General features: G+C 35.0%; 1 protein-coding gene across 1 annotated transcript in view; it reads right to left on the reverse strand.

Moving 5' to 3' along the window:
• The window catches only part of LOC310907424 (regulating synaptic membrane exocytosis protein 1-like), a gene marked incomplete at both ends in the record, with an annotated part of 145,000 nt that overhangs the window by 17,911 nt on the left and 111,741 nt on the right, over positions 1–15,348 (reverse strand). Inside the window, 2 exon segments of the mRNA XM_083857639.1 lie at positions 12,018–12,029; positions 13,708–13,921. Coding sequence (XP_083713765.1) covers positions 12,018–12,029; positions 13,708–13,921 — 226 coding nt within the window.

Consider the following 15,348-nt stretch of genomic DNA (forward strand, 5'->3'; position numbering starts at 1 on the left):
AAAATAGAAAAGGATTTACCAACACGAATAAGCATATCCTAAATAAAATATTGAAAATTTAGGTGTGGGTTAGTACAATTTTCAGTAAAATACAACATTTTCTTGTCTGTAATGTAGGGCAAAAAAAGCCAAATTGAACTGTCCCCAGTGGCATATATTCATTCACAACTTTCCACATATCACAGACTGCATAAGATCATATACCCTCTTTTAAGGAGGTCAATTCATGTAGGAGAAAAAAGGCTTATAAAAAACCCCAGCTGGTACATGAATTGCCAGGTTGCCTGTAGAGAAGAAAACACGTAGGTTAGCACAGAAGATTTAGACTGAGCGTGTAGAGTTTCATTTGAAACAAGACAAAGTATAGGTTTCTAAATGTGTCTACAGGCCATTGCTGCTGTATGATATCCTACTGTGGCTGATGAAAATCTATTGTAGGATTCAACTGCCTCAACACTGGCATTCATTTCTACCTTCAATGCCCTAACACTTCCAAAATATGAGCATGGAGCTGTAAGGCATGACATGAGCATTACCTGAGAGCCGCCCACTGGGGCAGCTGCCGGGAGCTACAGTAAAACTCTTCAGTGCCTTGTAGGACACTTGATGACTTGGGGCTCTATCTGGCTAAACAGCAGCCACAGTTGAGAAAGATTCAGAGCCTATTTAGTCTAGCTCAGGGCAAGCTGAAGCACTCTGGGGCTCACTGATCTCCCCCCATAAGTATTATGAAAGCATAAACCCAGCTCACATAATGTCGGGGTTCTCATCTGGAACTGGTTCTTACTCTGGCAAGTAAATGTATTGATTTAATCTCCTGTGGATGCTTCACCAGTCTCCTCTTTAACAGTCTACACAAGTGACCAAGAGGTGAGCTCCTTTGACATGAGCAATAGACTCTACTAATAGGTTGATTAGGTTGATTAGGAAAACATCAGGTGTATGGAGTGAAGAGGTATAACCAAAACAGGACAGACACAAGAGTATGTTTATATCTGTGCTGAAAGCTTAGGGGGCAAAAAAAAAGAACATAAAGTAAATGAAATCTTCCTCCATTTAATTCCCTTGTTGCTCTTTCTGCTGTGTTAAATTTATATGGGTCAGCAGTTGCCTCTGTAGTCTCTTGACCCATCCACAAAGGCAGTGAGATGAGTCCCTGAAATAGTCTAGAAAAGCAAGATTCTTTACAGCTAAAAGGACTGATCCAAATAATCCTGAGGGGTAAAGCTGTCAGGCTGCCAAAGGTCCTAAAAGCAGTTTACAGACGAACTTTCAACTGCCCTCTCCCTGTTTGTAGAAGCTATTTGGTCAGAGAAGAAAAAGTAGAGCGAAAGATTAATTTTGCTGATGCATGCACAGGTATGAGCTTTGATCACTTACCACATGTTGCAGAGGAAAAGTTACACTACCAGTATAAAAATTCCAGCAACATACAAAAATTTCCTCCAGTCATGACAACACAACCAACATTTCCGGGCTCATCTGTTTATAGAGTCCCAGCAAGAGCTGCTCATCTCTATGATTAATTTGAACATCTCAGTAATACTCAAATGTTTATAATGCAATATCCCAAATAACTTTCCCAAAACTCACCACGACAAAGGGGTTTGCTATGGGAGCTTGGTTTTATGGACAAGTTAATAACAAATATAATAGATTATTGAGAAATTAACATTTAATACCAAAGATTCCATAAACCTGTTGCATGTAAGTTAGTTGACTGGTGTTTCTGCTGGAATACTGAAATTGCACAGTACATGATTAAACTTCAGCCTAAATAACACATAGCTTTTTAGAAAACTCAATCTGGATAAAAAAATTTACTAGGTTTTATCTGCTCTTCAAGGAAATTCAGATTACATTTTGCCTATATTTTCACATAATCTCTGACCAGTCATTAAACAACTGGTAACAGATACTTTGTATCATTTTATAATCACAGTTTTGGAGAGAGATTTATCTCCATAGGAAGGCTGACTTACAGATGGGTCCTTATTTAAAGGAATTAAAAAAAAATACAGAATTTTGTCTATAGATTTCCTTGCTTGAAATATACACTTCTATCTTCAATTATGCTTAATAAAATCATGTACCTTAGGTATATGTCTGACAAACTATCCTCTGTCCTCTCTAATTGCAGCACTGGAGATAAATTGACAGAATTATCTATCCTTTTAGTAAAATTACAAAATGCTCCAGAATGCAAAATATATAAAAACATAGATGTAAGTATCTTTTATCTAGGACATTACACGGCTAAAAATACACTGGATTTTAATCCTGGATGAGGATTAAGGTTATTTATGATAAAAAAGGAGAAACAGTAAGAGAGCACAGATTACATTTAGCCCTCATAATTACTTTGTTCTCTTGAATTTTTTTCAGCTACTTGTCAATTTCTCATAATGCATAATAGATCAAAAATCTTACCAAATCTCTCTTTGCAGTAAAATCTCTTTTTGGCTAAAATACCTCTGGTTTTGTGGTGCCAAAATGGCCCAGGTATTCAGTTAACTAAATTTAGTTCTATTTAGCATTTCAATGTTATTTTGTAAACTACTAAAACCAAACAATTTTGCCTCATCAGTGTACATAGCTATGAACATTTTAAATATTAGAAATTGTACTTAGTCCTAAGCCCCACATATCACATTAAAAATCCCATTGCACAAAAGAATCTTACAGGAATGAGGGCTACAATGAATCAAGCTGAAAGACACAAATTCCAAGAAGAAATAAAATGATCAAGTAAAGAATTTTTTACGCTTAAGGGACACACACTAGGCTGTCAAATCAGTCTGAGCTTAAATGAGTGCACTCTCACATGCCTGGGAGCTGGTAGCTGCTTATTGTGTGACCACACGGAAAAAATGTATTCAGAGGCTGAACAAAGGGATTCAGTTAGTTTTGCCAAAAGCTCAAGTCTTTTAAGGAAGGATGATGCATGATTAGAAGATATCTTCCATTTTATGGGATCCTTATACAAGAGGACTTTTCACAGTTACCACAGTTGGGCACAGCTTGAAATAAGGGACATGATGCTAGATTGATTGTCTTCTAGTAATAAAATATACCCAAGTATATGTAAGAAACAGATCACTGCTGAGAAAACTGAAGAGGCATTGCTCAGATAAAAACAAGTGCCATCAGGTGGTGCCACAGGACTACTAATTCTGACTGAGCTCTGCTTGGACATCAGCAGTCAGCTCTGGTGGTGCACCATATTCCCTCAGGCATCCCAAAGAAGAACACACTTCTTCAAGTCTCCTGACCCTAAACACATCCCTGAACATCTGCATGTTTGCTACTCTGTTCTCCCTCAATGTTTCTGAAGGAGGAAAAAAAACCCAAAAAACACAACACCCCACAAAGAATGGAGCATCAATCAGAAGAAATATCAAGGTATCTTTCTTCTGGGTGTATTAGCAGAAAGTTCAGATGGTGTGAAATATTTGCCTGCCTGGTATTTCTTTGTAAAGTAATCCCTTCTCTTTAGCCCTCCACAGCAAGGAGAGCTTCCAGATAATATTTTTCTACACTTCCAGATTTTTTTTTGTATCACACCTGAAACTGCCAATGATAAAACACAAACCCACCTCCCTTGGTTCGCCAATAGATGGCACATTGTTATGAGGCTCTCCAACCAAATATAGATGTGTTAATTTTCGATGCATTTACCTGAAGCATTCAAGAAATAGCTCAAAATTATGACATTTAGGGTTCTGTCTGACAGATGCCTCCTTCATTGACAGGCCCCCTCCCACATGAACAAATACTGGGTGAATGTATTAACCATCTTGATTCCACACAAGTACACACATTATATGTTTGTCAACAGTAAAAATGGCATTTTTACTTAATTTCTATCTTCAAAGCACTGCACATTACAAATTCATTTCCAGTGATCAGACTTGCCATACAGAAGCACATTATAAAAGTGAGTTATACCAGACTCACCCCAGTCTCATGCAGATGGACTTCCCAGGCCTCCCCGTTGTCCTCCACTAACACTGCAGACTGCCAGTTTCAAAGAGCTCTGAATCTACCCAACAAAATGAACTTATTCCCTAACATGCTGCTATAATGAATAGGTGCAGAGAAACTAGTCATGTACAAATTAAATTCACCTATACCAGTCACAGTCTCTGAATTAGTCACTTATTTATTATAAACTTATGTTTTAATACTCCAAGATGAGTAAACTTTATAAACTGAAAAAAGATAGTTTGTAGCATAACTAAGGCAGCTAATTATTATAGGAAACCATATTCTTAAAATTTAAATTTTTAAGACAATGGAGATACTTTTCTATATCTTCTTATTAAGAAGATATATTTGTATTTGCTTATTAGTTCTGTATTCCATGGCAAAAAAAATAATAGTATATTTATTATATGTGGTTTATAGTGGTTTCGAGATCTCTAATCTCTTCTATGACTTCTGCTGTGCCAATAAGTAACAAATTATTCCATTACAGAAATGAATATAACAGAAATATAGTAAATACACAATACCTTGCAAAGAATTTTTTTGGCCTTAATTTGAAATGTAATAGGGCAAACTGAATTCAGAAATAATTGCAAATTTGATGTGGCAATGAAAATGCCAGTGGAGTTTTGGTTTTTAAGACACCATGAAGGCAATAGTCCAATATGAATAGTAGTGAGATTGGAATTAACTTGTTAGCAAGAGGTAACAATAAATGCAAAGCAATTCATATAATGAATTAAAGGACTTGAAAACAACAAATTGTGGAAATTAACACAATTAAGTGTGCATAATACACTGAAAGGATGAAAGAACAGTTGTGATCTCACAGCTGAAAATGCAGCTTGCTATCTACAGTTTTTGCAGGGATTTAAGGCTGAGTTTGCTTTCTACTGATTTGTAACATTACTGGAAACACGTTGAAATAATGAAGAACTGAAGGACTCATAAACAGGTTCCTATGGAGTGACTATGCTTTGAAAGTTATCATCTACAGAGGCTAATCTAAACAGACATCCTACCAGTAGCTAACCAACCCTATTCCCAAAAATCTGGAAGAAGATATAAACCTGAAATATTTATGGTATAATCCTTAAATATTTATAAGACTTAGCATTTATGAGAATGTTAATAATGATTCAGCAATAATGATTTGTTCATAAGAATAAAAGGTTCCACTTACAAAAAAGCCCTCATTAAAGAAGAAATGCTCCATTCAAAACTAGGATTTTAATTGTATGTATCACTATTATTCAGCCATCTACATTATTGATGGCACGATTGCAAGGAAAAAGTGAACAAATACAATTAATGTATTTCTAATCTATCAGAATTAATAACTATAAGCAGTAAGATGTAGAAAGAAAATTTTATTTCATGCATATAAAGATAAAATTTTACCAATTTTTTTAATTGATTGATTTTTTCCTCCTGATTTTATAAAATTGTATACATATTCTGACTACTCAGAGATTATCAGAATTGCATCTGGTTTAAACTGTTCATTTTTACCTTACACCAGATATGGTGTAATATGTTATCATATTAAATAATACATTATCATCTTAAATCTCTAAGGTCATATTTGTTCATTTTCAATACTGTATTCACTGTTTAGACAAGGATCAGAATCTACTATAAAGTTAGATTCTACAGGATCATATTGATTGCATTAAGGTATATGAACACATCAAACAGAAACCAGTAAGTCTCATGACTTCTTACTGTTATGATGCAACACTAGTATTTTTTTTCATTATCCTCTTTCTTCTTAAGGTGCACTGCATTAAAAAAATCTCAGATTTCAATTGTTATAACTTGCCTAATTTTCTTGTCTTTTCAATATATATCTGCAGTTGAAACAAATTAACTAATTTTTTTTTCTTTACACAAGACCCTGAATCCCACCTCTTTACTTACAGATATTTAGGGCCTAGATGAAACATATTTTACAAAAAGTGAATGAAAATATTTCTATATTGTTGTATTTTCTGAAACCAATACTTATTAGAAAAGTGCAATAATAATATTTCAGCCAAGATCTAAACACTAACTCAAAGTATACTTCTGGACAAAAAGAAAAAAAGAAAAATAATTCTAAAATGTTGTATTCTATCTTTGTAGTGAGACTGACCCAAGTCAGGTAGGAAGATGTTCTTCTTCAATACTGACAGCACTGTATCCCATCTGGAAAAGCAGTTTTTATCACAATGGAGTTCAACAGTGATCCCCCACACCTCAGGTAGTAACTGAGCCAGTAGGATACACAATATTTTTGGGAGAACAACTGGAAGGCTCTCCTGCTCTTGCTCCTCAGCTTTATATCAACTAAATTGGACCAAACAGAATGTGAGGTTTTGAGTGTTAAAGTTATAAAAATACTACATTGAAAGAAATTAAAAGCCTAATTTGATTTGATAGCTTTGGTTTTTCTCTCTCTGAATGCTGAGCTGAAAAAAATCATCATCGTGTTGGTGCTCTTTCTAAAGGATTCTGTAAAATTCTGAAATTCATTTGTCCAAAGCTGTAACTCACAGAGTTATTCCCTAAGAGAACTTAAGGAGACTTTGTATAAGCCTATAATATGTATAGTTACAATAAGCAAACAAATAACAAAAATGACATGAAATATCTTTAAGTTTTTCACTGTTCACCCTGGAAGTCAAAAGAGACACATGAATGTGCCAAGCTGTAAGGACCAAGTTCCCTTAGGTAGCTCTTCCTGAGCAGGGGGGATTGGATCAAATGACCTCCAGAAGCTCCCTCCAGCCTCAATCCTTCTGAGGTTCTGTGACTGCTATGGCATAACATCTCTTTTTGTCCAGTAAATGGGCACATAAACAATAACTCCTCAGGTGATTTAAATACCTTGAATCTCTAACAGATTTCAAAGGTCAAAAAATTGGGTTGCCCTGTACTTCCTGTATTAGGCTATGTAGTAGGATGCATGTATATTGTATGCATGTATATTCACTTATAAAAAACCTATACAATATATGCTTATACATAGATAGATAGATAGATAGATAGATAGATAGATAGATACACACATGACATTAGGCAGAAGGAGATGGAATAAAGCTTCTCCTGAAATGCCTAACTGACCTTTGCAGTCTTATAAATTTTTTGGTTTTAATGTAAGTTTTTGCAGTGGAAGGAATTATTACACTCAAAGGTATTGCTTTGCATCCAAAATAATTCCCATAGTCTCAGATCAGTTAAATTGAAACAACAATACAGAAAATACAAGACTAAAAATAGGATAATGTGGCAAGAAATAACACTGCAGTGGATTAAAAGCTTGGGGGTTCTAGGCCCCATTATGCTACATGGAATTTCCAGTGTTTTTTACATCAGGTATCCACAGATCACTGTTACCCAGCTTGCATGACAACAGCAAGAACAGATGTGAAGGATTCAGGAGTCCTTCATCACAGGTCAAGAAAGAAGGCTGCAGTAGCAATATATTTTCTTGGTCATAAAGTGTAGAATCACAGGACAAGTCACAGTTTAAGAGTTTGGCAAACAGGTAAACTAAACCTGGCTAAACCACGGAGCTTAATCAAGTGGTTACTGATTTAGTGATGATTTAAGGTTATGGTGGAAGAAAAACCCAGCTGTCTAGTGACTCTTCTACAGTCCGATTATTAAATGAAGAAATTCTGATCTGGTCAACTTCAAAAATTTTATACACTCACATTTGATTGAAAGCAAACTAACTTCCCAGATGCAGATGACAGTGATCCCCGTCTTACATGAAATAGAATTCCTCAGTTTCTAGCTGGCCTTTTTTTTTTTTTTTTTCCCTCTGCTAGAATCAGCAGTTCTAGGGAGGCATTACTGAAAAGCAGTGATTCTTTCATGATGCATATAAAACCCGTATCTTCTGGGAAACAAATTATGTTGAATGCTAAGGAGAGAAAATGTATCTGCTATCAATTTGCAATTTGCTATGTAATTTACATCCTTCTGTTGGATTTGTTTTGTTCTACAGCTGTGTTAGTCAGAGCATACAGAAATTAGCCTTTTAATGGACAATTTGACCTAAGAGTTCTGCTCAAGAGATGTAAAAAAAATCCTGACAATACAGACATTTTGTACTAAAAATATTACCAACTTCTGTTAAAGCATGAGTACACAGCTGAATTGCATGGCATGTGTACTCAAGTTGGTAAGGCTGAAATTAGTAAGTCATTATGTAAGCAATTTTTAAGCATAATTTAAAGGAAGTAAATGACAAACTCCCTGAAAAAAAACACCTGACATACAATTATGGAAATGCTTCCAAGTTGTCTTTCTTTCCAAGTATAAATCACTGACATTATACTAAAATGAAAACAATCTCAGTGAAAGCCAGATCAGAAAAAAGACTCTATTCTGCTCTGATTACCAACATTATTTTCTGCAACCACATACTACTAAGTTCAATGAAACAAATTCTCATGTATTTATAATGTATTTTACATACGGATTGTCTACCAGTTTTCCTTTAAATATGTAAACAGAAAAAAAGAGAAAGCAAACTGCTCTATTCTGCAAAACACAGGGAAATTGTGACAAATTTTTTTTTTATCATTTGCTCCCATTTTTTTTCATTTGAAATTTGATAAAAAATAGTAATCCTAATGAAACCTGTACAATGGTAGACTTGATTGCTATGGATAATTATATGGCTTAATCATGAACATGGATCTTCCACCTAATTCTGTCAATGTCACACAAATTTCACTTAGTTCAATACACCTACAGCACCTCACAAAATACGTGAACTTTGATCCAAAGAAACTATATTTGCTCATTCATTTGTGTACCCTAAAATGTATCACTTTTTCTATAAGGAGAACGAAACATATCAGGTGATCACAAAGGAAATACTTTCTTTTTTTGCATTACCTAACCAAATGATTTTAAAAAATTTTACAGGAATGAGGATAGAAAGTTGTATTTTCGGTAATTTTTCTGCTTTACAAGGTTGTGGTACCATGGCAGGGAAGAACAGAGAAAGTAGTGGCAGCCAAGCCACCAGGACTGAGGTTGAGTCCTTCCCACTCCTTATCAAACCTTGGACAACAACTAGTTGGATATTTTGCTGACTTCTCCATTGCCCTAAAAACCAAAATATTTCACATCACAGAGGAGAGTGACTAGAATAGAGGGAAGTAACTTAAACCCACTACCATTTTGGTTGTACCCACTATCATCTTGGTGTATGGAACACAACTAAAAGAATTTGAAGTGAAAATGCAGGACTTCTGTAAGGAACTAAAACCACCTAGAATATTCTGCCAAAATACAAGTGTCAGCTTTCTCTTAAAAAAAGAAGCCTGCCTGACTTCCTTCTAAAATGTTATCTCACATAAAATTGAATTAAACCAAACAAATATGGTCTGCCTGCAACTATATGAAAGGAGGGAAAACAGGTAAGAAGTGCAAAGAGCTAACCAATATTCAAAAAACATGTAAGAAGTTAAGAAACATATTTGATTATGCATTTTGACATAATAGAATAAGAATCACTGAAATTTATGTAACTCATTGACCACTAGAATATGCCAGTTATTGCCAATTAATTTTGTAAGTGTAATGGCATAATTTCTTGATCCGCCTAGGATGCCTACTAACTCACACTACAAGGTGTTTTGGGATGTCTCTTATGATTTTAAATGAGGAGAGAACCTTAAGTTCTGCTATATGTATTTGAAAAAATCCTTAAGATATATTTGCCACTTACTTGAAAAGGTCAAGAACAGCTTCAAAGCATTACATTTTTTAAATATTTAGCTACAATCAAGAGCTGCAAGGACCTCTTGGGGACCTCATACATTGCCCTACAGCCACAAGCAACCACATCACATAAATCCTTTCCTAACCTCATTAAATTTAGCCTTTAAAGTTTTATTGGGTTCTTCTTCTTTCCAATAAGCCACATGAAATAAATTCTCAAGGCTTTACTCTAATGCTTATAAACATCTTTTTTCAAGCCAGGAGTGTTTAGGGCCAAGTTATACACATTTAGTCTCACCATCCTCTCTTCTTATTGTTTAGATTTTCTGCATCAATACATATCAATTTCATACTTCCAGACTTTAACTATTACTGCTTTAGATCTTGTCCCCTTAACATCTCTAGCCTTCTCTCACATGGGCAGCTCTCCATTCCCTGGATAAACCTCTGATTGACCTTTTTTGTGCCTATCACAGTTCGTATTTGTCAAAGACAGGTAATGCAAGGAAACAACACCCCAGGTGAGGTATCATTAATTCTCCAACTCTACAGGAAACACCTTGAATCTAGGTTAACACTTGACTTTTCCTGAGTTGACACTTTGGTAATTCATACCTCCTCATCCTTTCAAATGATGCACCCTTAACTGGAAGAAACTCGATGCAAATATTTTGTGTTAATATAATTTATTATGGTAAAAATTCATGTGGACACTAAGAGATAAATACATTTTAGAAGTTTTTAATAATAAAAAACTTGCTATATGTAATTAGTCAGGAATGTCGAGCCACTGAAAATATTTAAGAAATAATATTTTCTCATGTTGCTCTATTTTAATTATACCAATTGTTTTAAAAATGTTATTTCTAGGTATGTATTAATATTTTGGCATTAATTAATTCTGTATATTCCATTAACTTTCAGAGAGAGGCATTGCTAAAGCAAGGGTACTTAAAAGAAGTGTTCCCCCTGTTTCTCACACATTCAGGACTAGTTAATGGATACTTTCCCTCTGACTGCCATTAACATTTCAGCTGTTAAAGAGATGTAGCTCAGCTGTATCACAGCATATAGAATTTATTTTCACACATTACTATTTTCTTGGCATGTGGAATCCTGGAGTTCAACACCTAAACTAACCTAAATATTTAGCAAAACCTAAATAAGGACAAGTGCAAATAATAAGGATGTGTTTAACTTAATTTAGGGCAATCCAAACAAGTCAGATACATCTTCAGAATACATCTTCAGAGTACTTTACTGCAGTGGACTGCACTAATACTGACATACTAAAAACCTACTGCAATACCCAAATGAGACAGAAATAATTTTCTCTAGGTATTGAACAGTACTAAATTTCCGGTTACAGGTATGCTGGTATTTCAATGGGGGCATAACACCACTTCATATCACAAGCATAACTCAACAAAGAACGCATCAAAAACTACACTAAATTGTAATTAATTTACACTTGTTTCAGCTGAGGTGCCAGAAAAACTAGCTAATTTCTACACTTAATCCTCCAATTAAAAATCTGGACTACCACCTTTTGCAGGACCACCCCCAAGGAGGTGGTAAATGCACATACACTGCTCTGCTCAAGTACTGCCATCCCTGATGCCATGCACAGGGTGCAGAGATCAACAGGGAACTAACTACCCTCACCTATTGGAGACAAGGCACAGGCAATACTGGTGAATGTGCCTGTACTAGATCCAAAAAGTTCTGCAGATTTTTGAAATTACAACTATGCATTCAAGAAGGATTCACTCTACCTTGCTCTCTATATTTATGTCCAGTTTGTTTGCCTATGTATATTATTTGAAATGTCAATCAAAAAGCCGATTTTACAAGAATTCCCTGAACTTCTGCTGCAGCCAGAAGTGAAACACAGCAAACCACATAAAACAATGTAAAATTATAATTAAAAGACTAAATTAGACTTCCTGAACCTGATGGAAGGACCCTGCATGCAAAAAGTCAAAACTGTTTAACTGAAGACATATTTGTGAAATAAAATTTTATTACACTTTATTGGCTCCTCTACTTTTTGGCTTATAAATAATTCACAGTTCTTAATTTCTTTTATTGTCATAATTTTGACAACAGTCTTGGGTTTCCTTGTTGATATGGCTTTAAGGCCTGTGCTCAGCTAAGGGATATGCAGGGCCTGAGTGTCAGGATTCCTGTTTCCCCCCCTCCCCTCTGGATGTTTATGAAATTTCAGTCCAGTTTTTCACATTAATATGTATCCCAGTTAACTAACGACATTATAATAATAAATTATAAAAAACATGGATTCTAACCACTTTGTCCTCCTTTGGGAAAGCATCCAAGGAAGCAGAATAAAAAGAGAAAAGAAAAAAAGAAGAGATAAAGAATAAAATAGGCAAGTATTAATAGACAGATTTCAAAGAAATGCAATTCTAATAACTATCTATGAAGAGACAAAAACATGAATTTAAGAAGAAAAAGAGCTTTAAATAAAAAGATGACACTACTGCATATGTCAAAAACATGTTTTCCCACCCTGACCCACAGAAGCATAAACAATATATGAAACAAAATGCAAGTAACAAATGAAATGACACTCTTCCATTTCTCAGGGTTGAAACAGTGGGTAAAAATGATTAAAATATATATTCAAATTTTTTCTGAATAAAGTTAATCTGTATCACATGTACATATTTATAGAATAATGTAATATATCAAAGTAAACTATATTTTCAGACTTGCTCTAATGACACCACCTACAGGTGATATAATGTAATGCATCTATTTAAACTAATTTATTGTAAAATATACTAATATTATACTAATATATTAATACATGCAAGTTTTTGTTCGATTCATCTATATCGTTTTCTTCAGAATGTGAATTTAATTCAGTGGATTCACAGGTAGATCGAACATGGAACACTTCTCAAGTAACCACGAAATGGATCTTTTTGAGTGGTTATTTTTGGTTTACGTGAAATTTTAGAAGGCCTATTCAGCTGATGTCCATCTTAAAGAAAGTGAAAAGGCCACAAACTAGTTCCCTTGTGAACATGATTATCTGCTATAAAATCTATGCTCACTTTTAAGTGAATGTGTGTTGATACCAAGAGCACTTATAGATTTACCCTTCAAAAGCTGGCATCTTAAAGCCATATGACAAAGTTGCCTCATCTCATGACAGAAAATAAAACTATTCATGCAATAAAAAGAGATGTGTAAAATGTTTTATAACACACCATAGTCCTTGATGACCAGCCAAAAATAAGCACTGGATAACAGTATTCCAAATTTAGATCCTACTGCTCATGTACAAGAGAGTAGTCAGAGGCTTGGAAGGGACTGACTGACCCTCGGACAGTACCAACCCTTGGAGGGTACTCTTGGATGTCATTTGGTTTTGTGGAAAGCTGCTGCAGCTAACTCGTGCAGACCAGAGGGAGAACTATGCCTGAAAGTAGGATGCTTAATCCAGACTAATCTGAAGTTTTATTCTTTAAATAAATTGGCATAACATTTCCTTATGCTAAGAAAAGTGGATGTTTTTTATTATTTTGAACCAAAAAATTGACTTATTTCATTTTTAAAAAATCTATAAATGTTTATTAAAATCTCCATTAAAATAAAAAATGTAATATTAAATATGGCTTCAATAAAAATTTATTAATGTGGAGTCGTATCTGAGAAAAACGGTTTCTTCTTTTATTCTATGAAAAACAAGTATATTTTCTACAAACTGGCACTCCATAGAACTAGACCCTATTATTCTTTTGCTTTAATTAACTCGGTGATTCCCAAGTACCTTGGCAATCCTTAAATACATTCTTTTACTTGCATGATTTTGCATTGATTTATTTGTATGATACACACCTCATAATAAAGCAATGAATGAAACACTTGAGTAAAATGAAGCATGAAATGCCAAACTTAAGGTGAACAATCTGCAGCATGACAATGTCAAGGAGGCTTTTTCTTAGGAGTACATGTCAGAAGACTTACATTGTTTGATCGCAGAGAGACACGACCTCCACATCGAGCACAGAACTTGGTCCGGCAATAAGAGCATAAATGGCCACAACCATCTGCAAACTTTGTTTTATGACAGATTCCACATGTTGGAGCATCATCCTTGTGCTCTCCCTGGTAACGGCGGGCTTCTTCCCCTATCTTTCTTACTTGCTCTTTATAGCTTTCAAATTGTTGATGCAACCTCCTGCACAGACGAGAAAAAAGTTTATATAGCACAAATGGGAGGAAAGGCTACTACTCTATTTCTTTCAGTTTGCAACTCTACCTCATATTCTGTGTCTGTTCACAATACTACATGTACCTCATATCAAATACATACTGCACACAGAAGACTGCATAGGACAATCTAAAGGAAAAAAAATAATAGACATCTTTATTCTTGAAAGTTTACTTCAGAGATTACAAGCAAATCATTTCACTTGACCAGAAATTGATCCAAATATATATACTAAACAAAATTGCCTACCATGTACTGAATAAAATAAATAATTGTGTGATCAAATTTCTATCTTTTTAACCAAGTCAATTTACACATCAGGTGTAATCAAAATATATAAACCAGTTTCGGTGCTTTCAAAATCTAGATTACTAATGCATGTAAATATTTCAAAACATGGTCTACAATCGCACTGGCCTTACAAGAATATGAGAACAACTTTTTATTTCAAATTTATATATTAACAATCTGTTGTGTTTTCTCTTGTCAAGTATGAGAGGCTACTTAAGGTTTGCTGTCCCTCATTACAGATATCTCTTCCAGCTTAGCTGTAGGAGTACATAGAAGCATTAGCAGGTACAGAGGTTCCTACGATGAAGACTGGTGTTCAAAGAAGCAGCACTTCTCCTCCAGCTGCCCCAAAAAACAAACACACTGACCCTATGCCCACCATCTGCCTAAGCAGGCTGCTACCCAACAGACCCACCTCCTAATCACAGCTCAGGGAAGAGAACACAGCCCTCTGGCCTTCACTCCCCCTTCTATAACTCAGGTATAATAATAATGATAATTAAATGCTTAGTGAAAAAATCATTTATAATTATTATATTTTCCCTGAAGAAAAAAAAAAGTTATCCTCTTTGTTTCTGTGAAACTTTCCTGGAAAAGATGACATTTCAGAGGGAAACCATCTAAAGGTCTGAGCATTTCCAAAAGGGGCAATACACTCTCCCAGTCCTGGCTACATACTGCAAGTGCTTCTTAGGCACCGATTTCAATGTCCACCAGATCCTTCCCAGTGACCTAGCCCAGGAACCTGAACCTGAATCAACAGAAAACTAATTCTCCTCCAAAAAAGAAAAAAAAAATATTTTCCCATCATTTTGCTTCTGATGACCTGGGAGGAATGTAGGACATGAGCTCCCAATGCCAGAAATTAAAGGGACCACTAAAGAGCTGGATCATCCTATTTAAAGCAGCACCAAGCTCAGCTGCCATGAAGCTTCATTTACTCCACCCTGAAGCTTAATTTAAAAGGATCATATTTTAGCTATGTTAACTAGTTAACTATCTTACTAGTTATCAAATCATGCAAAAAAGAAACATTTCTGTTGGTGCATCAGGACACCACTGCAGTATCTGACCTTTATTGTCATGAGCTTGGGCAAAGACCT

This window comes from Zosterops lateralis (assembly GCF_965231275.1).
Source record: "Zosterops lateralis genome assembly, chromosome: 3".
NCBI lineage: Eukaryota > Metazoa > Chordata > Aves > Passeriformes > Zosteropidae > Zosterops > Zosterops lateralis.